This window comes from Fistularia commersonii, chromosome 8, assembly GCF_037954325.1.
Source record: "Fistularia commersonii isolate RoL2024-O1a breed Wild chromosome 8, RoL_Fcom_v1.0, whole genome shotgun sequence".
Classification (NCBI taxonomy): Eukaryota; Metazoa; Chordata; class Actinopteri; order Syngnathiformes; family Fistulariidae; genus Fistularia; species Fistularia commersonii.
The window spans coordinates 4,723,729-4,744,074 of NC_141291.1; the positions used below are offsets into that span (position 1 = coordinate 4,723,729).

General features: G+C 48.5%; 2 protein-coding genes across 2 annotated transcripts in view; one reads left to right on the forward strand and one right to left on the reverse strand.

The window, feature by feature from the left end:
• The first annotated feature begins 271 nt into the window (after positions 1-271).
• Positions 272-4,849, forward strand: tmem200ca (transmembrane protein 200C, genome duplicate a). Its single transcript, XM_086150630.1, has 5 exons — positions 272-474; positions 1,198-1,391; positions 1,465-1,663; positions 1,889-2,565; positions 2,704-4,849. Exons 2-5 carry the CDS (start codon positions 1,285-1,287, stop codon positions 3,500-3,502), a joined length of 1,782 nt encoding a protein of 593 aa, XP_086006756.1. The 5' UTR covers positions 272-474; positions 1,198-1,284; the 3' UTR covers positions 3,503-4,849.
• Position 4,850: 1 nt separating this feature from the next.
• The window catches only part of LOC147231666 (piezo-type mechanosensitive ion channel component 2-like), a 35,460-nt gene continuing 19,964 nt past the window's right edge, over positions 4,851-20,346 (reverse strand). The window contains exons 26-54 of the mRNA XM_086150629.1: positions 20,224-20,320; positions 19,972-20,137; positions 17,744-17,833; positions 17,574-17,662; positions 17,424-17,489; positions 17,215-17,333; positions 15,732-15,852; positions 15,543-15,614; positions 14,037-14,203; positions 13,496-13,947; positions 11,221-11,499; positions 11,045-11,146; positions 10,802-10,958; positions 10,540-10,722; positions 9,229-9,409; positions 9,055-9,154; positions 8,842-8,989; positions 8,675-8,762; positions 8,461-8,587; positions 8,208-8,366; positions 7,993-8,140; positions 7,725-7,913; positions 7,555-7,647; positions 7,311-7,477; positions 7,110-7,226; positions 6,880-6,959; positions 6,578-6,791; positions 6,091-6,232; positions 4,851-5,993 (exon numbers count right to left, since the gene is read on the reverse strand). Of these exons, the coding sequence (XP_086006755.1) occupies positions 5,892-5,993; positions 6,091-6,232; positions 6,578-6,791; positions 6,880-6,959; positions 7,110-7,226; positions 7,311-7,477; positions 7,555-7,647; positions 7,725-7,913; positions 7,993-8,140; positions 8,208-8,366; positions 8,461-8,587; positions 8,675-8,762; positions 8,842-8,989; positions 9,055-9,154; positions 9,229-9,409; positions 10,540-10,722; positions 10,802-10,958; positions 11,045-11,146; positions 11,221-11,499; positions 13,496-13,947; positions 14,037-14,203; positions 15,543-15,614; positions 15,732-15,852; positions 17,215-17,333; positions 17,424-17,489; positions 17,574-17,662; positions 17,744-17,833; positions 19,972-20,137; positions 20,224-20,320 (4,215 nt within the window). The 3' untranslated portion in view covers positions 4,851-5,891. The remainder of the gene's footprint in view (positions 5,994-6,090; positions 6,233-6,577; positions 6,792-6,879; positions 6,960-7,109; positions 7,227-7,310; positions 7,478-7,554; positions 7,648-7,724; positions 7,914-7,992; positions 8,141-8,207; positions 8,367-8,460; positions 8,588-8,674; positions 8,763-8,841; positions 8,990-9,054; positions 9,155-9,228; positions 9,410-10,539; positions 10,723-10,801; positions 10,959-11,044; positions 11,147-11,220; positions 11,500-13,495; positions 13,948-14,036; positions 14,204-15,542; positions 15,615-15,731; positions 15,853-17,214; positions 17,334-17,423; positions 17,490-17,573; positions 17,663-17,743; positions 17,834-19,971; positions 20,138-20,223; positions 20,321-20,346) is intronic.

Below are 20,346 nucleotides of genomic sequence, written 5' to 3' on the forward strand. Positions count from 1 at the left end.
TATCAAATATAATAGATTTATACTTCCTATTCAAAATACGTTTTCACTTGATTTGTCATTATGGCAGAAAAAGTTTAAAACATAGTATTTGAGGTCTTTAAGGCTCCAGACCCTTATTATTGTTTGTAAGAGAAAAAAAAACAAACGTGCAATTGCATTAAAAAAAGTCATTCATGTAAAAACTTTTTTGCATGAATGACTTTCAATGCATTGCAATGATGTTTGTTTTTTTAAGATAGGACTCCGGTTGAAGTTCGGGGAGGGGGCTAGAAGGAGGGAGGAAAGGAGGATCGAGGGAGGAGTGGAGGGGCGAGAAGAGGAGGAGGATGAAGAGGAGGATGAAGAGGAGGATGAAGAGGAGATGAAGAGGAGGATGAAGAGGAGATGAAGAGGAGGAGGAGCGACGATGCCGAAATCGTAGCGTGAAGCATCGGGATGAAGAAGCGAGCAGCAACATGAAGCAGCCGCAGCGACGTGAGACCACGTTCTTGTATCTGTGTGCATGTGCGTGTGCGCGTCTTACCGATCTATCGATGGATCGATCCCCTGTCACGATCAGCAGATCTTGACTGATCGGAAGGACAGCCGGTATCGATCCTTTGACTGAAGGTGTTATGAAATGATGCAGTATGAACACCACTGCGCCGGATCGATCACTACTGATCAGCGCGTTGTTGTCAATATATCTGCATAATTGATCAGCACCGATCACTGTTGTTATCGTTTTTCGATTGAATTGATCATGATCGATTCGGCATTGATCCCGATTGACACGGTATTTACGGAGCAGCCGAGTATTGATCTGTGTGTCTGTGGGTATCGATCCATCGGTTTTCACGCCTTGTTGTTGTGATCCAGTTGCTGATGCTGCGCTTTGGAGGCGCAGAGTGCAGCACACTGACACACTGACACACACACACACACACACACACACACACACACACACACACACACACACACTTCTGATCAGCATGCAGCATGGGGAAACATGCAGTTTTAACAAAGTTTGGGGCCGTGGCTATTATACACCTGAGATGGTCACATGACCTTCTCGAGAGAAGGTCATGTGACCATCTCAGGAGCAGGTAACATGACCATGTCTTATTTTCAGAGCGCTTCATCTGAATTTCAAATAATCCCGTTCGAAAAGCAGTTCAGGGCAAGAAATGGTCTTTTCCGCTTTTCCGTCTCACACAGGAAGTCGTTGTCAGAGTTAAGTGGCGGCGGCGGCGGCGCCTGAAGCGGGGTCTGGCCCGCCGGGCCGCCATCTGATCAGCGGCGGCGATGATCGCAACAGGCGGCCTCCTGCGGTTCAACGCGCGTCGCCAGGACTCGCTGCACGCCAAACCGCACAAAGCGCACCCACGCAAGAGGCGCAGCAAGAGGAAGAGGTAACGCACGTGCGCACACGACGACACCTGATGATGTCATCGACCTCGCTGACCTCCCGACCCCATCCGCCAGGAACGAGGCGGTGGTGGTGAAGGGGAAGCTGAAGCTGTGCTCGCTGTCGGGACTGGTGGCGGCGCTCGGCGTCCTGGTCCTTTTGGTGGGCGTCGTCATGGCAGCGCTGGGCTACTGGCCCCGGGACGGTCTGTTCCCGAGCTCCCGGCCACAGGAGGGCGCCGCGCTGGCATCCGTGTCCTCGCCCGCCGGAGCTAAGGTGCGGATTATTCTGCGTTCTTGGCTCATTTTTTTGATTTAATTTTGTCCATGTCCCCGTGTGTGTGTGTGTGTGTGTGTGTGTGTGTGTGTGTGTGAGGGCGTGTTCTTCATCCCCGTGTTAAATTGCGGATTACTGCTCGTCTAATCTGCATAATCCTTATAAGCCTATTGAATGGTTCCTGATGACGGACAAAGTTTGAATTTCCGTTTTAACTTTTCCCAGCGACCAGACGAAGACGACCGAGGGAGAGGAGGAGGAAAGAGGGAGGGAGACAAAGGAAGTAACCAAGGAGACAGAGGAGGGGACAAAGGAGGGAAAGGAAGTGACCAAAGCAACTGGGGAGGAGGCGAAGGAGACACAGGAAGTGACCAAAGCAACGGGGGAGGAGGCGAAGGAGACACAGGAAGTGACCGAGGTGAGAGGGGAGGAGACGAAAAAGACACAGGAAGTGACCAAGGAGACAGAGGAGGGGACAAAGGAGGCAAAGGAAGTGACCAAAGCAACAGGGGAGGAGGCGAAGGAGACACAGGAAATGACCGAAGTGACCTAGGAAGAGGTGAGGGAGAGACAGGAAGTGACCTAGGTGACAGGGGGGGAGGTAAAGGAGACACAGGAAGTCACAAAGGTGACTGGGGAGGAGACAAAGAAGACAAGGGGAGTGACCGAGTAGGAAATCTAAAAGAAAGAGGACTCAGTGGAGGAGACACAGGAAGTAACCATGGCAACAAGGGAGAGCGGGTCACAGGAGGTGATGGAGGGGACACGACTGGAGACGGAAGGGGAAAAGACAGAGGCCGGGTCGAGGACGGAGACAAAGGACTGAACAAGACGGGGAGCAGAAAGACTTCGAGGCTCTCTGGAAATTTCCTGCGAGCTTTGGTGCAGGACTTCCTGGACAGGTGAGTCTGGATATCTGTTAGCAATAGCAGTTAGCAATTAGTGTATTTCACCAGGTTTTGTTGTTTAGCCCAATAAGGACAATTGATGACATCATTGTGGGCGGAGCCTAATCACCGTTCGGCTGTGCTTCCCGCCAGATATCTGTACTCCGATAGGCTGAAGGTCTTCGGCCCCCTCGTCATGGGCGTCGGCATTTTCCTCTTCATCTGCGCTAACGCCGTGCTGCATGAGAACCGCGACAAGAAGACCAAAGTGATCAACCTGCGTGACATTTACTCCACCGTCATCGACGTGCACCGCACCCGCCGGCCCGCCTCCTCCTTGGCCACGCCCCTCAACGGCGTGGTCAACTACGTCCAGTCGCAGGGCCTGGAGGCCAAACCGCAAGGGCTCCGCAGAGGGGACGGCGGCGCCGACGGTGTCTTTAGCATCTCCCAGGAGCGCCGCGACACGCCGCCTCTCTCCCCTAGCCTCACGTGTTGGGCGACGCCGCAGTCGGATGACGACGCCTCCGTCACCGTCCCGTTACGCCACCCGCCGTCGCTGCACGCCGCGGCGGGAAGGGAAGGGCGAACCCTTCCTGAAAGCCCCGAGGTAGCCTACGCGACGCGGCTGCCCCCAAGCAGTGCACTGAGCCACCTCCTGATGGCGCAAGAGGGTTCCCAGACGCCGCTACTCCCTTCCGTCTCCTCCCTGTCGCTTTCCTCCATCTCCCTCCTCGCCACGTCCGCCGCTCCCTATCGGAGGCGGAGCCTACCGGCCACCGGCGCCGCTGACTTTCACAGCAAACCGTTGCCTAGTCACGTGACAGCGGCTGCAATCCACGTGACATCGGATGGCGGAGCGTCACACAGGAGGTTCTCCAGCGCGGAGAAGCTAAGGATGACCTCGCCTGGGGACGACCAATCAGAGAGCGGCGGCGCATCGTGTGACTGATGACGGCACCGAGGGTCGTGTCCGGAAACCAGACCAGATTCGTCACGGCGGAGGAGATGGCGGCTTTGCCTCGGCGAGCAGCAGGGCGTTTCCATGACGACAGCACATCCCAATTCCTCTCGCTCTCCGGGACGCCTTCGGGAACGTCCGGCGGCGGCGGGAATGACCCCGGAGGTCAAACCGGAGCGGAGTTCAATTTTTTTTACGGGCTTCCACGGACGGATCACACATTTTCTAAACACTCCTTTTTTTAGGATCTGCAGAAAAACAGCAGCAGCCATGTTTTTTCGTCAGAATGTTCGCCGTCTTCGTTCTGTCAGCGTTCGCCCGCTCCTTCCCAGGACCTTCGAAAGAGTCACACAACATCATCCGGGAACTTTTCGATCCCACACGCCGAACAAACTCACGATGTTCTGTTTACGTCACAGTCACGTTGGACATAAGAAGACCTTTCGAACCTTCATAACCAAAATAATATGCCCTAAAACAGGCCAAAAACCCCTAGAGGGTTCTTCTAGGAAATCTTGGGTTCCAGGAATTCAGGATTTACTTCCCGCTCTGGAGCAGTCTGTACCCGCTTTCACGTCCAACCACTTGTATTTGATTGATATGTGGCGATGCGTTCGAGGTCTTGTATCCAAAAACCAAGTTTCATCACACGAAGCCTCTGACCTCAGTGGACTCCCCCAGAACTGCTGCTCGTTGCCATCTTGTTCCAGAAGTCATCAGGCGGTCAAAGATGGCGCCAGGAGAACCTGCTGGAACATCCTGAACAGATACCAAGAATATAAACCCATAACGTAAATATTTAGGAATGAAAAGAATAACAAATAATGCTTTTGTGGCCGCTTTGACCAAATTGATCGATTCCCATTGGGATCAATACCACTTCCTCATCGGGGCTTGGGCTTCAACTGGCCAATGGCATCGCTAGTGTCCTCCCGTCTCGCTGCTGTTTAGTCTTCGATGTTAAAAAAAAAAAAAAGGAATCCAAATGGCTGCCTATAGTTACTTGCAAAAAACGTTTTAGCGCTAAATCTATATCTGCAATGATAAGAAAGTGGGCGAACAGATCGATCGATTGGTCCAATTGATCGGACAGCAGTGGTCTCTTATTGACAGCACAAGTGTCGTCCGGCACCGCACAGGTTTTTCCGTCCCCCGACTTTTCCAGGGTTTCGGCCTCCTGCCCGATCAATCGGTTATCGATCGATCCTGATAAATCAACAGCACGGATGACTTAACCCTGGTTTTTTCTTCTGTTCCTGGCTGTGAATGTTCGCTCCTGTACGAGTCACGTGTCTCAAACACGACTCATCCGGTAATAAAGACGCGAAAGACTGTGAAGTTATTGATTACCTCGGCTCTAACCACGTGATCGGCTCTTAAAGCTTTTATTTGGTTTTCACCATTATTCGTTTTTCAGTCTTTCACAGGAAACAAAAGTTCACAGATCAATTTCACACTTTTTTTTTTTCTTTTACACGACAGAGTCCTTTAGCATCGCTGGGTTTCCAGTTAGCTTCACTTAGCCCCACCCCAAAATGGTTCACATGTATCTAAAATGAAGCTCCAAGCTAATGTGCTAGTGTAGAGATAATGTAGGGCTAATGTAGCGCTACACTATTCTGGCGCAAAGCTACTCGTAGTGCCAACAATGAAGCTAATTATTAGCGTAGCGCTGCTAAACACTGATGTATGCCCTGTAAACACAAAAGTTCAAATAAATAGTGACTTCCCATTTACGGACTTTCCAGGATTTTCCAGGACACCGCGTAAATCTCTCTTAGCCTTTAGCTCCGCCTTTGAGATGCTCCTATTTGTCATCCAGCAAATAAGCAACATTCCAGTAGTGCTCTGATAGTTTTTCAAAGTAACAATCCAGTAACGTCGCCGTAACGACAACCTTCCAGTCATGTCCCAGTGACGTTCCGGTTTGTTTCCAAGGTGACGACTCCTTCATGAAACACCGAGAGAACACACGAAGAACATCTACAGTAGACGTGAAGAACACTTGGACGGGGACGAGACTCCATTAAATGAACATCTAGGGAATACTGTGGAAAGTTCTCTGGAGATTATCTGGAGGTCATCGGAGAAGTCCTCAAGAACAACCAGGAAACATTTGGGAAGCCTTCACTACCTCGGTTTTGGCTTCCTCCTCGGAGGGGAACCATTGGTTCCCTCGAAGCCCCCTAGAGATCATCTGGGGTAACTTCTGGAGAAGATAAAGAAAACATCTGAAGAAGATCCTGACAGTGCTCCGAGTAGGTTCTTGTTCGAACAGCGGAGGAACCATGTTTTCTCCGCAGCCTGGAAAGTTCTCTGTCGAAAAAGCCGACACCGGTGGGTCCGGATCCACACTGGATCCCCGGTGGATCTGCTGAAATCAGCGTCGGGTCCACTTTATCAGGGTTTCGGGGGAGCGGTACAGGAAGATCAGCTTGGCATAAAGCTCCTCCTCCAGCTCCAGCTCGCCAGTCTCCCTCACCTGACGCAGACACAGCCAATCAGATCGCAGCGAAAACAAAACAAAACAAAAAAAAAAACCTCAATGGGCGAATGCGGTTCTGTGTCGGTTTGGGTACCAGGAAGATGTCGGTGCAGAGTTTGAGGATTCGGTCGACGCAGGGGAGCTCCTCGAACATGATGGAGTGGCTGATCCCGCTGAAAAACTCCCGCACAAACTTCCCGATGACCAGGACCACCGAGGCGTACAGTCCCATGATCCTGCAGAAACAGGAAGTGACCATCGCTTAACAGAGGAGGGCGCCGTTCGTCTCCGACCAACATACACCCGGACTCCCCTCGGTCAAGTGAGCCAAGGGTCCGGGGGTCCACATGGTTCTTTAGGGTCGACTCCCTTGCTAGATCTGAACTGATGAAGACTCCCGGATCAAGGTACCGTCAGCAAATCTTTATCCCGGCCCTTTAGCTGAGCTTTACAGCTAATATAGCTTCAGTGTGATTGAAAAAAACTTCATAACGTTAATCAAAAAAGCTAAAGAAGTAGCTTTGATTCCAATGTCAGATTTCACAACTTGCACGTCCGTTGTCGCCGTGGTGATCACCTACCCATATCCTGCCAGGAAGCCCAAGCTCGGTGGACTGACTTTGTCGCTGAAAACAAAGAGCTGAAGCCCCGCCTCCCTCCGCTCATCCGGCGAAGCCCCGCCCCCGAGCGTCACCAGGCTGCTGGCCGGCTGGTCCACAATCCACCACTCCTGGATCTCCCGACTCTGATTGGTGGTTCGCTCCAGGGCCAGCAGTATGTCCTTGTAGCGGTCGTCTGATTGGACAAGAGAGACCACTGAACACAATCCGACAGGGAACTTCTGGACCTGAACATGTATGCAGTGTTGTTGCCTGTTGGTAACCTGGGTAGAGCTGATCAATGGGCTTGGCGTTGGAGTCGCTCGGAGCACGGAGGAAACACGGCAGTACTTCCTGTATGGTGCTGGACAAACAGACCCGGCGGTGATATTAGCAGGGATTTGAACAAACAAGCAACGTTAGCAGAACATGAGCATGGGTTTGCGAGTCAATATAGTTGTTGATGTTCAAAATAAAGGTCGACGTAAACAATGTCGGATGCTAAATGACTTACACAGGGAGGGTTCTGGTTCCGTTCAGCAGCTGGATCAGCTCCAGGCGAGTCCCGTCGTCCAGGTAGGTCACGTGTTTACCCGAAGCAAGCTCCGCCTTCGCCCCGAGACTCAGGTTCCTGTCGGAAAAACGTTATCGGTCCGCGATCGAATCTCGGACGGCGGCATTACCGACCCCCTCGGTTATCGACGGGCGGTCCGACCTCTGGACGGTCCAGGACAGAGTCAAGGGGAAGTGGTCCAGGTTCAGGACCTGGCTCAGGTACTGCCTGCTGGGCGGGCTGATGGTCCACAGAGAGTTGCTGCTGCCCTGAAGCTCCGCCACCGTCACGTCCTCGGGGCCGTACGCCTCCAGGAACTGCAAGGCACTCTGAGAGACGAGGCGGAGCGTTAGCGCCCCGGCTAGCTCCTGAGTAGCGGTCGCGACACTCGGATTCGGATACTCACCGGCGTGTAACTGTAGGAGCTGATGAAGGAGGTGAAGTCCTCCTCGGTCAGATCCTTCAGCTGGTTCTGTTGAGCGCTCATGGTGAAGATGGGCTGTCCAAACAAATCAGCAAATGAGAAGCTACACAGACTAACAACGCCAGGTTTGGATAATGAAGTATGACCCTCACCTGAAAGCCCCCCAGCGTGATGGTGACGGAGACGTCCAGCGGTCGGTTGACGACGCCTGCGACCGACTTGATGAGCGACATGAAGAGCAGCGGGAACCAGACGATGCAGATGAGCAGTAGGACGATCAAACCTCCCATGCCGTACTTCACCACCCGCTTCTTCTTCTGGCCCCGGGGCTGAGGGTACCGCTGAGGACCGGAGCACCGGACGGACACGTCAACCACCGAACTCGCAGCCGGCGGTCGCCTCGCGGGGGAGGGGACTGACCTTCTCCGACTCCCTCCAGCACTTGAGGACGAAGCAGTGGGCGTAGACGTCCTCCACACAAATCCAGGAGGACAGAGACAGGGTGGTGTCCGTCCACACCCAGTCCATCACCGCTCGCAGCTCCGTCAGGAAGGGTACCAAGCGGAACCTGGACGGATTAGCCGTGGTCAGCGGAAGGCTCCGGTTTGGAGGTTCTAGCTAAGCTAGCGACTCACCCCTGGAACAGGAAGAGGTTGAGGTAGTTGTAGCTCTTCGTCAGGAAGTTCCCCAGGACTCGGGTGGGGTAGCCTGACCGGATCTGATATGCCGAGAGGCCGAAGTAGATGCATTTGACGAAGTACCAGAGTTGAGCCACCAGGTTCTGATTGAAACGCCTGGAGGAAGCGAGACAGGGAGTGGGATGGGCAGACGGACGACAGGATACGGTTTTATTTATTCGGAAAGAATGGAGATGTTTTTCCGACTCACCTCTCGGTCACCGTCGGCAGGATGAAGAACATCCAGAAATGAATCCCGAAAACCAAAATCACTTGGAACACCAGCTTCCCCAAAACGGTTTTCCTCAGATAGAGGGCTCGGTCGATCACCATGGTCCCTGCAGACCAGATGGAGACGCAGGCGGGCGATGAAAACGACGTAGCTAAGCTGAGAACATCGGCGATAACGAATATGGGTCACGTACCAAACTGAATGAGAACCATGACCAGGAACGCTTCTGGAACCTGATCTTCAGACAGGGAGGAGGTGATGTCGGCTGCGGCCGTGTGTTTCTGGAAAAAAAAAACGGCTTGATTTGTTTTTTGTTGAACCAGGGGGCGGAGCCTGCAGGCAGTAGGGGGCGGGCCTTACCCCGAAGGCCCAGAAGCCGAAGACGATGATGATGAAGTCCACGGTGTCGGCGAGGAACATCAGGACGTAGACGTCGGTGACGGCGCTGTACTCGGGCTGCACCAGAGCACGGAAGAAGTGACGCACGGGCCGGTACACGGACAAACACCTGGGGGAAAAGGGGGCGGGGTTAATCCGGGCGCCGCCGCACGTGCACGGTCTGCGTTAGCATACCTGCTAACAGAGTACTGCTTGGCGCGGATGGACAGCTCTGTGACTTTCTCCAGGAGGAGGTCCCAGCGGCTGAGGGGCGTGGCTCTGGAGCTGACACTGCCTGGAGGTACGATACAGAAAGTAATCTGTAATCAATACTTTATTACTAATAATAAGCGCTACGCTAAGTCCAACCTGCAGGCGAGGGCCGCTGCGTGGAGCTGGACTGCGTCCGCCTCGTGCCTCGCCGCCGCAGCGCATTTGTGCCGTCGGTCGGGTCGGCGGAGGTGGAGCTGCGGTTGGACCGCGGCTCGTCGTCACGGTGACACGGAGCGCCAGCGTCCGTGGTGACGGTCTGGTCCCAGAGTCCATGGCACTGGGAGGAGGGGGACTGAGATGTAACTTTGGCACCTTTTAACAAACATTTAATCAGCAAAAAAAATCAACAACAGCCACACTGATCTATCAATAATGACAATAATAATCAACGTCAACAAATTCAAGTCCATTTTCCACAACAAGAAGATTTCGACAAGATTTCACCATGACCCGAAAGACTGAGAACCTCCACAGAAAAGAAAATTATAATATTAAAGGATAGAAGATACTAACGATATCAAATAAACGACATAACAAAATAATGTTAAATACAGTATACCCTTGTTTTTTGCAGGGGTTACTTTCCAAAAAGAACCCGTGATGGGCAAAATCCGTGGAGTCCTTTTTTTTTTTAATTATTATACAATTAAATACTCTATTAAACATTGCTGCTGTCGTCCTTATGTTTTTTTCTTCCTTCTTTATGGAACAAACGGAAGATTCATTAATTTCATAATGCCGACCTACAGCCGCATAGCTTTTCCCTTCCCTTAGCATGTCCAGAAGTTTAACTTCATCTGCGATAGATAGCATCTTCCTGCCGCAGGTGCTTTTGTCGCTCCAGAGCGTTTTGTCAACATTATGGGTTTTAGAGAAACTCGAAATTGCAAGAGAATTTGCACGTACGTAATGTAAATTCGGCAAGCTGTTTTACGTACGTGTACATATTAAACTGCAAGGTTATTGACGCACAGGTAGAGAAGAAGCGGAGTGAATTTTTAGCCAATCAAAATGCAGAACGCAACGCACGATGCAAATCCGTGAAGTAGCGAAACCGTGAAAAGTAAACAGCGTTATAGCGAGGGATCACTGTAATACAAAATTATAATAATAGTAAATAGAATAATAATAAATAATATCAAATCATAAAACCAATACTACAGCTCATAACAAAATAATTAATAATATCAAAATAATAATAATAATAACAATTATTAAACAACAAAAATAATATTAAATAGCCATATCAGATCATAGTATAATAATAATAATAATAATAATAATAATAATAAAACAAAAATGGTAATAATAATGAAAAATCGCAAATAATTTGTGTCAGAATGTTGAAACCCCCCATTAGAGAAAACTTCAATAAAAAGCAAATTGTTGCGTTCGACGGTGTGTTACTTTGAGAATGGCTCGGTGGTAGAACAGGGCCAGTAGCTGCAGCAGGTCGTACAGGACGTAGCCCTCCTTCTTCTCCACCCCAAGGATGTTGGGCGGATGGAAGGGCTTGGATCGGTCCACCTCCAGCTTCTGGTTGAAGGGAAAGAACCCGAACTGGAAGAAGTACTTGATGACGATGGTGACCTGCGGACGGAGAGGGGCTGAATCTCTGGAGCCGGCGGCGACGGCCGGCGGCAACGCGAGAGCGAGAGTGCGCGCTAACCTCCGTGTAGATGATGGCCGTCATCCAGAAGGTCTTACTGGGGCGGGGCACGGACAGCGTCGCCCACAGGAACACCAGAACGGGGAGCACCAGCGTGAGACAGCTGCCCGACACCATGTGGTTCAACACGATGACCAGGTAGCACACCGTCTCCGACCTGAGGTCAGGAGACGCGGTGAAGATGGCGGACCAAGAATCGACGCTAGTTCCGACTCAATCGATCAACGGTTAAGTTGGCGCTACCTGGCGGCCAGGATGTTGTAGATAGCGTAGCACAGCTGGAGCAGCTGGGGCTGGTTGCTATAGAAACAGTCGGAGGCATCCAGCTCCTCGGCGTAGAAGGTCCTGGAAGAGCGGGGCATTTTAGATGTCGGTGACCTGCAGCGAGGCGGAGCTCCTAAACCTCGCCTGCTCCTTACCTGTTCCTCAGCAGCTCGCTGGCCGTCAGCTCCTGAGGCCGGGACGCCAGCGCACAGGAAGTGGAGGCGCAGTCGGACAGGAAGTCGTCCCTCTGGTCCAGAAGGCGCCGCCTCCCGAATCCCGACCCCGGCTTCCTCCTGCTTCCGTCCTCCTCCTGCTGGAGATCCAGGCCCAGGGCCAAGCTGTAGGACGGGGGGAGGTGGGCGGAGGACGGCGACGGAGGGGAAGAGCAAGGCAGCGGTTGCGCGCCCACAGGAAGTGGGTTCGACTCCTCAGCTCTGTTCAGACACACAAAAGATGCAATCCTTAGCATGGGGTTCAACAGTGGACGGCCATCCCCGCGTCCGGCCTCCGGGGGGCGCCACAGCTACATCCTGGGAGGATAAGGAGAATCTAAAGCAGGAGGCCAACATGGAACCACCCGGATTCATCTTGACTAGAAAGGAGGAACCTTGACGAAGAGACACCTGTTGGTTCTACAGTAAAACCTCAGCATGCCAATTTAAATTTGCTCTTTGACTCCGTTCAGGAACCAAATCGTTCCCCGCTGAAATCACTGTCAACTGTTCTCCAGCCCATAATACCACACTGTAACCTTTTGAAACTTTTTTATGGGTTTGTTTGGGGCAAAAAAAAACAGGATGGAACTAAAGACAACCTTAATTATTCCAGTGATTCCAATGTTCTTTCTCTTCTTGCCAGCCTTTGTACTCGGCGTTTCCTTCACTACATCAGCAAAATTAAGGCCTTCTCGCTGACGCGATCTCCAGCGAGCTGTCTTTCATTCATCCAAATTAGTCGCCTTTAAGCCCCATCAGCGCCCTTTTGTTCTTCAGGATCGTACAGATGGTCTGTAGCCATGTCATAGCACTTGGTACTAGTAACCCCAACACTACGCACAGATTACCACTTTTTTGCACTATAGGGCGCACTTAGAATCCATACATTTTCTCAAAAATCATCCGTGCGGCTTATGATCCTTATGAATGAATTCTTGTTGGGCTTACTGACCTTGAACCAATTTTATGTAAACCTCAAAAAAAAAAAAAAAAAAAAATCTCACCCACTTACTGTAAATTGTAAAATTTGAATTGTAATAATTTATCTATATATGTTCATAACTGTGCAATATTTCATAACAGCTACATGTACAATATTTTTTTTAATATTCTTGTGCACTCCTTATCTTTCACTTTATACTTAAGATAGTTTATGGTTTTCACTTGTTACTTAAGACACTTTATAGTTTTTTTGTATTTCTTATTCTCCCCTTTTCTCTTATTTATTTGTTTGTTTGTTTGTTTGTTTATTTTTGAATGCTAATACAATTTTCTAATATTATTTATTATTGTTATATTTTTCTTGTAACTCTGGCACAACCATTTCTTTTGGGATAAATAAATTTGTTCTTTTTTTTCTTATTTGTGTGTATGAGGACCCGCACAAATTGCACCTGTTAAGAGAAATGCTGACAAAGTGGAATTAAAACTCAAGGTAGAAACTCAGTAGATCATGGAAATAGCGCAGATGCAAAATAATTCAACATTAATGAATCAACGGTAGGGAAGTGGAGGAAGCAAGCAGATGAAATGCACCGAATAAAGAAGACCAAACAGAGTGTTCAAGGGAACAAAGTGAGAAGGCCACATTTAGAAGATAAAATTGAGCAATGAGTTACTGAACGAGTGAATGAGTTGAATAAAATTCGACTGAACTGACTATTTTGTTTCGTTTTATATACCGTATGTCATGAAAATGGACCTGTTCATTGATATTGTGCCTTATAATGCGGTGCACTTTATGGTCCGGAAAATAGGCCGCCATTATTTCCTTCGTCAGATGTAATCAGTCTCCAACTGTCATTTTTAATTTCTTTTCAACACCAATATCACTAGCATTTTGAACTTTTTGGGAGCCATAATGAGCTAACTTACTGAAAAAAAAGCACAAATAAGTGTAATAACAGGAGAACACAACAATGTAAACAAAGCAGAGAAGCATGCACGACTGCCGCTATGCTACAACGCTAAAACATGGGAGAGCCTGTGAGTTTATTTGTTTGCGTGTTCGTGCACCGAGGCTTGTTTGCGGGTCGATTGAAAATTTAATCGAAAAACCTTCCGTAGGCTAATTTGTTCATGTTTAGGTGCGTTTGTTCTTAATAACATCTTGGAGATCAACACTTTGGCTATCTAACGGCAGTAAACCCAGCGTGTGGCTACAGCTGCTCCATGGAAGAGCTAAAGGTACGTGTGAGTTGTTAGGAGGCCCAACCTGCTTGTTTCTTCTTCAGATGAAGAAGAACTTGAAGATTCCACCCTCTTCATCCGGGACAGTTTAGGTCTGGACCTTTGGCTGGTTCTCCTGACTTCCACGGACACGACGCTCCCCGGTTCCCCTACGTCATCTGCCGAGGTTCCGCACGAGCAAACGGCCTCGGGAACATCTCCGCCTTCGTGTGGCTCACTCGGAGAACCTCTTGCTAATTCCAGCTCCCGGCTCTGAGCGGTGGCTCCAGCTCCTGGACAACCCTCCTCTGCTCCCTCCTTCGGTTCGGGCTCCTCTTCCCCTCCATCGTGGCCTCCATCTCTCTCTTCAGAGTGCTCCCACTCTGGCGTCAGCCTCTCGGCATCATGGGAACTTCGATCTATTCCCGACTCTCTGGATGTGTTCATCATCTGCTCCTGGTAGAACACGTGGATCGCCTCCCTGGAGGGAACTTTCCCCTGAAAGGTGGAGACGAAAGAAAATTGGAATCACCAAACGAAATCCGGATCTGGTCCCGGTTTGCTGTTCCGGGAGTGTAGAAGTCTACCTGCTTGGCCTGCTGCGTTAGCATGCAGTGCTCGATGCGCAGGACGGTGGAGATGTCGATGTGCTCCTGGCACAGGCTGTTGAGCCAGCCGGTCAGCGAGTCCAGCAGGGCCGACACCAGAACCCAGCAGAACCTCAGCGTGTTGGAGAACCGCCGCAGGGCCGTGTCTGAAACATGCAGGACGTGACCCGGTGAAGCTTTTCAAAGCAACGTGCTGAAGGAGTCTAACTAGTCATTCCTTCTTAGTGCTAATCTTGATGACAGGGCCGGGGTCGGGGGTGGCTGGAGCAAAACCCAAGAGGCGGGTTGTACCCCGGATCCTGCTAATCACAGAGCCACATAGGGCAGTGTTTCCCAACCACTGTGCCGTGAGAGATCGTCGGGTGTGCCGTGGAAAAATGCCCACTTTCACCCGATTGGTCCGAACATTATTTATCCAATGCAAATAATGTGTCTTCCTAGGTCTCTGTGGGCAGCGTGCCCATTCGATGGCAACGGGTAGGGAATTAACCTGTGCATCTGTGTATCAGAGTGATTAGTGACGCTTTGAGTGATACATTTTTAAAATAAAAAGGACTTGTATCTGCGTAAACAAACAGGCAGCATTGTTGAAAACTACCAAGCCGAGTGAGAAAGCAGTGAAAGCTTGCTGCAAAGTTGCTGAACTCATCTCTAAATCCGAACAGCCACACACCGTAGCGAAACATTAATACTACCTGCCGGCAAAATCGTTGTAGAAGAAATGCTCGGCTCTGGCGTTGATAAAGAAATAGCCAGTTCTCTCAAATAATACCATTTTCAGACATATTGATGACATGTCTTCAGACATTGAAAAAAGTGTTGCACATCAGTGGGAAATTTGCATTACAACTTGACGAATCAACAGATATTAGATATATTAGATTTCACACTAAGTAAATTGAGACTACGGTTTCATTCTAATTCGTTAAAAAATATTTTTGACATATTTATTTGGTGGTGTGCCGTGTGATTTTTCCAATGTAAAATATGTGCCGTGGCTCAAAAAAAGTTGGGAAACACTGACATAGGGAGACGTCCAACCATTCATCTGTAAGAGTCTTCAATGAAACCTGCTTTTTGGACTGCTGGAGGAAGATGGAGAACCTGGAGAATGCCCAGGCAGGAGAACATGGAGAGACTCCAGGGAGGAACATGGAGGATCCACACAAAGAGAACCTGGCTGGAACCAAACCAGGAACTCTACTAGCTAAACTACTGTGTTCGACGGATGAACGTAATTTGATTGACAGCAGGAGATGATTTTGATTGAGAGCAAAGAGGAGCACGTGAGAACCATCGCTGTTGTCCGGACCTCCTATTTACCGATTCTAGCTGAGGTCATAGCATGCACACCATGAGCAATGCCGCTAAAGTCATTAAAAGTAAATGTCATCCAGTACCTTACTCTCATATATCACAGAAAGTGCCTTAGTCTAACAGAGAGGTGGCTTCTGCCCCGTCTGGTCCCCTCTGGAAGGGTCCTACCTGGACCTTCATCCCGGTCCTCGTCCTCCCCGTCCTCCTCCGACTCCTCCGTCACCTCGATGTCACTGGCGGCTGGAAGGAGGAGTCACTGTTAACCGTCCACTTCCAGATTCAAGGGATACGTAGTCGTCATGCAAGGACACCCGGATGGATTTAAGTACTCTTCCAGAACCAGAGGTTCTCCCTCACCTCCTTTCCTCTCTCCTCTCCTGCCTCTCTGTTCGGAAGAGTTCTTCTTCCAGAGTTTCTTCTGGTTGCTTCGTGCTCTCATGGCTGTCCTGGAGTCGGTGATCCAGGCGTGGTAAACAAACTGAAATGTTAAATAAGTGCCAGCGGTCAAAAGCTACTCCGGTATGCAGACGACACCTTTCTCTACGTTCACAAATGTTTCTATGGACCGAAAGGTTTGACTCTGGAGTTTTGCGACAGAGCTCGTAACTCAATTTGCTCATGTATCAAATTAAATTTCCCCCTGAAATGCTATTAATCTGTTCCGGCCCCCCGGCTTGTGATGTGTTTTTACATTTAAGAATAATATACTTTATAAATGACAGATTATGTCTAAAAAATAATCATACATAATAAATCAAAAGGAAAGAAATAAACTGGGTTTATTAAGTGTATTTACCTTGAAGATTTGAGGATGTTGGAGGAGTTTTTCATTTGGTTAGCAAGCTTGGCTTAGCTTAACTTGACTTACTGGCTACACATTTAATGCTACAATGTGTTGCTAAATGTAACCTGCGCACTTTGCTACATTTTATAGCTTCATTTAGCCATGGAGTAAATGCCGGTCTTCTATTTAAAACCGTCAAACCATCCCTGACTGGCCTTTGAAAGAGTCTCCGTTGACGTTCTCTCTGTCTGCTGCGCTGTCTGCAAAATCCCCCGTAAATCATCTTACAGATGATGCTCTCCGTCACGGTATCTCATCAACAACATCTCCGTCTCTTCCTGGACAAGTGAAGAGCGATGCCTCGCTCATGCTTTCCATGATTCTCGCTGGACTAGCTAGTGGCGGGAAGTGCAAACCGACTCCTGTCATCCCTCAGATCCCGGCTCGTATCACAAAACTCAAAATCAACTGGGTGACAACTCGGCTCTTGGAAAACCTGTTCGTCGAGCCACTCGCACGTCGAGGTGTTCTAAAGCTCCAAGCTTCTTCGGGTTTGATTCTCAAATAATGGGGCGGTTCGACGCCAGGCCGGTGAGAGACGGAGATAATGAGACAAACGAAAATCACCCGAAAGCAAAGATGGGGAAATATGACGAAAGCTTATGTAGCGCTTGGTTTCACTGCAGGTACAATAGGAGACGAGGAAAGACGGCTGCGTTAAGTGTCTCTAAAAAAACACGGTTAGTGGACAGCATGAAGCCAAATAAATGAGGACGTCACTTAAAGACATTACACCCCTATTACATTGATAAGCCACTTTTTTCGTGAAAACGTGCCGAATATCGCCAACAATCATCATCGCACCTTGTGAAAGCTACGTCAGTAAACCAACGGGCACTGTTATGTTAATAAATGTTAATCGAGTAATTCTTTGTTGCAAGTTGATCTATATTTCTTTCCTTTTCTTTTCTTTAATGTTAATGAGGATGCAATGTCATGCAGAGATGTACATATAATCATTTTACAGACAAATGATACTATTTATAGTTGCCAAACCTGGAAGGCAGATTTCTCAGGGAGCTCCTCCCCCTTCTTCTTCTCCTCTTCCTCTTTCTTCTCGTCCTCCTCCTCCTCACTGTCCGTCTCAAAGAGGTAGTAGTCGCCGCTCCTGACCACTTTGCGCACACACACACACACACACTCATGTTTAGATGGTGCTCACCCCTTGCAGCAGCAGCAGCGGCGTCACAGGTCACGTGACTCACTGGAGGCGTGGTTCACCCAGGGCCGCCACCACTCCTTCTGCGGCTGCCCCTTCACGGCCTCCGGACCTGTTCGAAACAGGAAGAGGAAATTGTCCGAAATGCATGCGGGAGGCTGTTGCCGGGGAAACGGTGGGAGGTTTGTTTACAAACCGTCAGCTTGGGAGCTCTCCTGGGTCAAACTGAGTATTCGCTCTTTTCCTCTGCGGAATTTCTGCTGCCGCGACTTGATCCTCTCCATCCTGACGGAAAACACAAACAGGAAGTGACCTCAGACCTCAAACTAGCCGTAACCATAGAAACCTGTCGCCCGTGAGACTTACTGTCTCTTCAGCAGGTCCATGGACGTCTTCTCGACCTCCAGTCTCGCTCGCACGGCTTTCACAGTGGACGCCTCAAAGAGCTCCGCCCCCCTGAAAAACACGTGCGCGCACAAACACACAAGCAAAACAAAGACTTGACATCGTTTGTGTTTTAGTGTATTATGGTATAATATATAAATACAGCAGAACCTTGACTTACAAATGCGCCAATTTACAAGTTTTTCAATTCCGAGCAGTCATTCAGTTGATTTAGTTTTGTGATTCGAGTTGAAATTACAAGCGAGGCATATGTGTTGTCTACTTGTCCGTGAAGAGATGGAGAAGTTGTTGCTGGTGCGATATCGTGACCGAGAGCATCATCTGTGAGGAGGCACCCGGACATTTACGGGGATTTGGTGCAGCAGACGGCGGGAACGTCAACGGACGAGGCAACGGAAAAGTCATTCAAAGCCAGTCAGGGACGGTTCGATCGTTTTAAAAAGGGGACCGGCATTTAATCCATCGCTAAATTCAGTTTAGCCATAAAGTGTAGCGAAGTGTGCAAGCAACACATTGCAGCATTAATTATGTAGACAGTAAATTAAGCTAAAATAAGCTAACTGGATCAGACCGGGTTTAATCCAGCTTGCGAGATTATTTTGCAAAGCATAAAAATGAGCTGCGATTTTTCTTTAATGAAACTGCTGTTTTTATGCTATGGTGCTGTGCTATGCTATGCATCTTCGTCCAATCTTCACGGTGTATTTAATGAAATAAATCAATTTATTTCTTTTCATTATGTATAATTTTTTTACCATATTTTTCAGATATAAGTCACACTGTTTTTTAAGGTTTGGCTGGTCCTAGGACTTTACTCAGGAGCGACTCATACATTAAAGAATAAAATATGTAACATGTTTGTTGTTTTCACACTGACAGCTGCGAAAGTGCCTTCTAGGCGTTTGTGCCAGTATCTGCTACTACTATTCCTCCTGTACCACTGGAAATTTAAATTTCAAACATCAACTTATAAAGATAACTGAGAAAGACTGAACAGAGATGCCCCCAAAAAGGAAATCATTCTCTGCAGATTACAAGCTGGAAGTAGTGAAATATGCAGCCGGAAACTAATCGAGCAGCAGAAAGAAAGTTTGGTGAGAGTGAGAAACTAGTGAGAGACTGGTGAAAAGTAGAGAAAACAAAAAAATAATCGTTGGCTAAAAGCTAGATGACCACAGCAAGAGATGGTGCGGTTCTCCACGCCCAGATCGTTGCCAAGGCGATAAATATAAACTTTGCGGGAAAGTTTGGTAAATTTGTTGTGCTATGTTGTTTATCTGAAAAACTGTTAATATGTTACGTTAACATACCAGATTCAGCGTGTTGTTCTCTATTCTATTGTTATTGCTATAACTTGCCTTTCAAGGTGAAATGTCTGTTCTTGGTCTCTGATTTATAAAATAAATTACCCCCAAAAATGTAACTTATAGTTCAATGCGACTTATATATGTTTTTTTTTTCTTCTACATTATGCATTTTTTGGCTGGTGCGACTTATACTCCAGAGCGACTTATAGTCCAGAAAATATGGTACTTATTTATCTTTTTATACTTTATTAATCCCTTGCAGGAAATTTCTCTCTGCATTAAACCCATCATGGATTAACCAGTATTGTTATTTTTTATACATGATTTGGTTACATTACAATACATTATTTATACATTGATCTCAGCCCATTCGCATCCTGCTTATTTTTGTCATATTATTTTGTTGCTATTGTTACTGTTTATGTTCCTATCCTTGTTGTCGTTTGGTTGTATATTTTTACCCTTGTTTTTTTTTCCCCATTCTGCAGTCCATTCATAGCCTTGATGATGTGCTCTCTGCTGTCTATTTATTTGTGGATGTCTTTTTCTATCCTGTAATTGTCTATTTATATCTATATTCATATTTATTGACACTGCAACTGTTACGCTGCTGTGAGAAAAGAATTTCCCCGATGGGGATCAATGGAGTTTATCTTATCTAATCTTGTTTGTTATTTAGAGAGTGCAATTTTCCGATTTAAAAACAAAACAAACCGGATAAAAGAGTTTCAATTTGTGTCAGCGGGAAAATAATTTGATATACGAGCAAGTACGGTTGAACCTACCACACTTGTAAGTCAAGGTATTTGTGTGTTTCCCGCTCTTGTCATAGCGCAGTTGTGAGTGTGTAAGTGTGCCTGTGTGTGTGTGTAGCTCAGCTACCTGGAAGCTAAAAGCTGCGAGTTCTGCAACTCCAGGACCACATACAGGAAGTAGTGGCTTCTGAAGACCCTCCTCTGCAGCAGCAGGAAGCAGAAACACACGCCGTCCCAGATGATTCCCGCCTCGTCGCTCGGCAACTCGCACTGTTTGCTGCTCTGCTGCTCGGCTGCGGGAGGCGACGGGTCGGACGGACATTCAGACGGAGTGAGCGGAGAAGACGGGCGGACGGACGGGCGACAACGGTAGACTCACGTTTGCTGTATCCCTTGATGGTGCACGCCAGGCTGAAGAGCTGGATCAGCCAGCAGTGGTTGGACACCAGCGACTTGATGAAGCCACAGGCCAGGATCTGGACGGGAACAGACACAAAACATG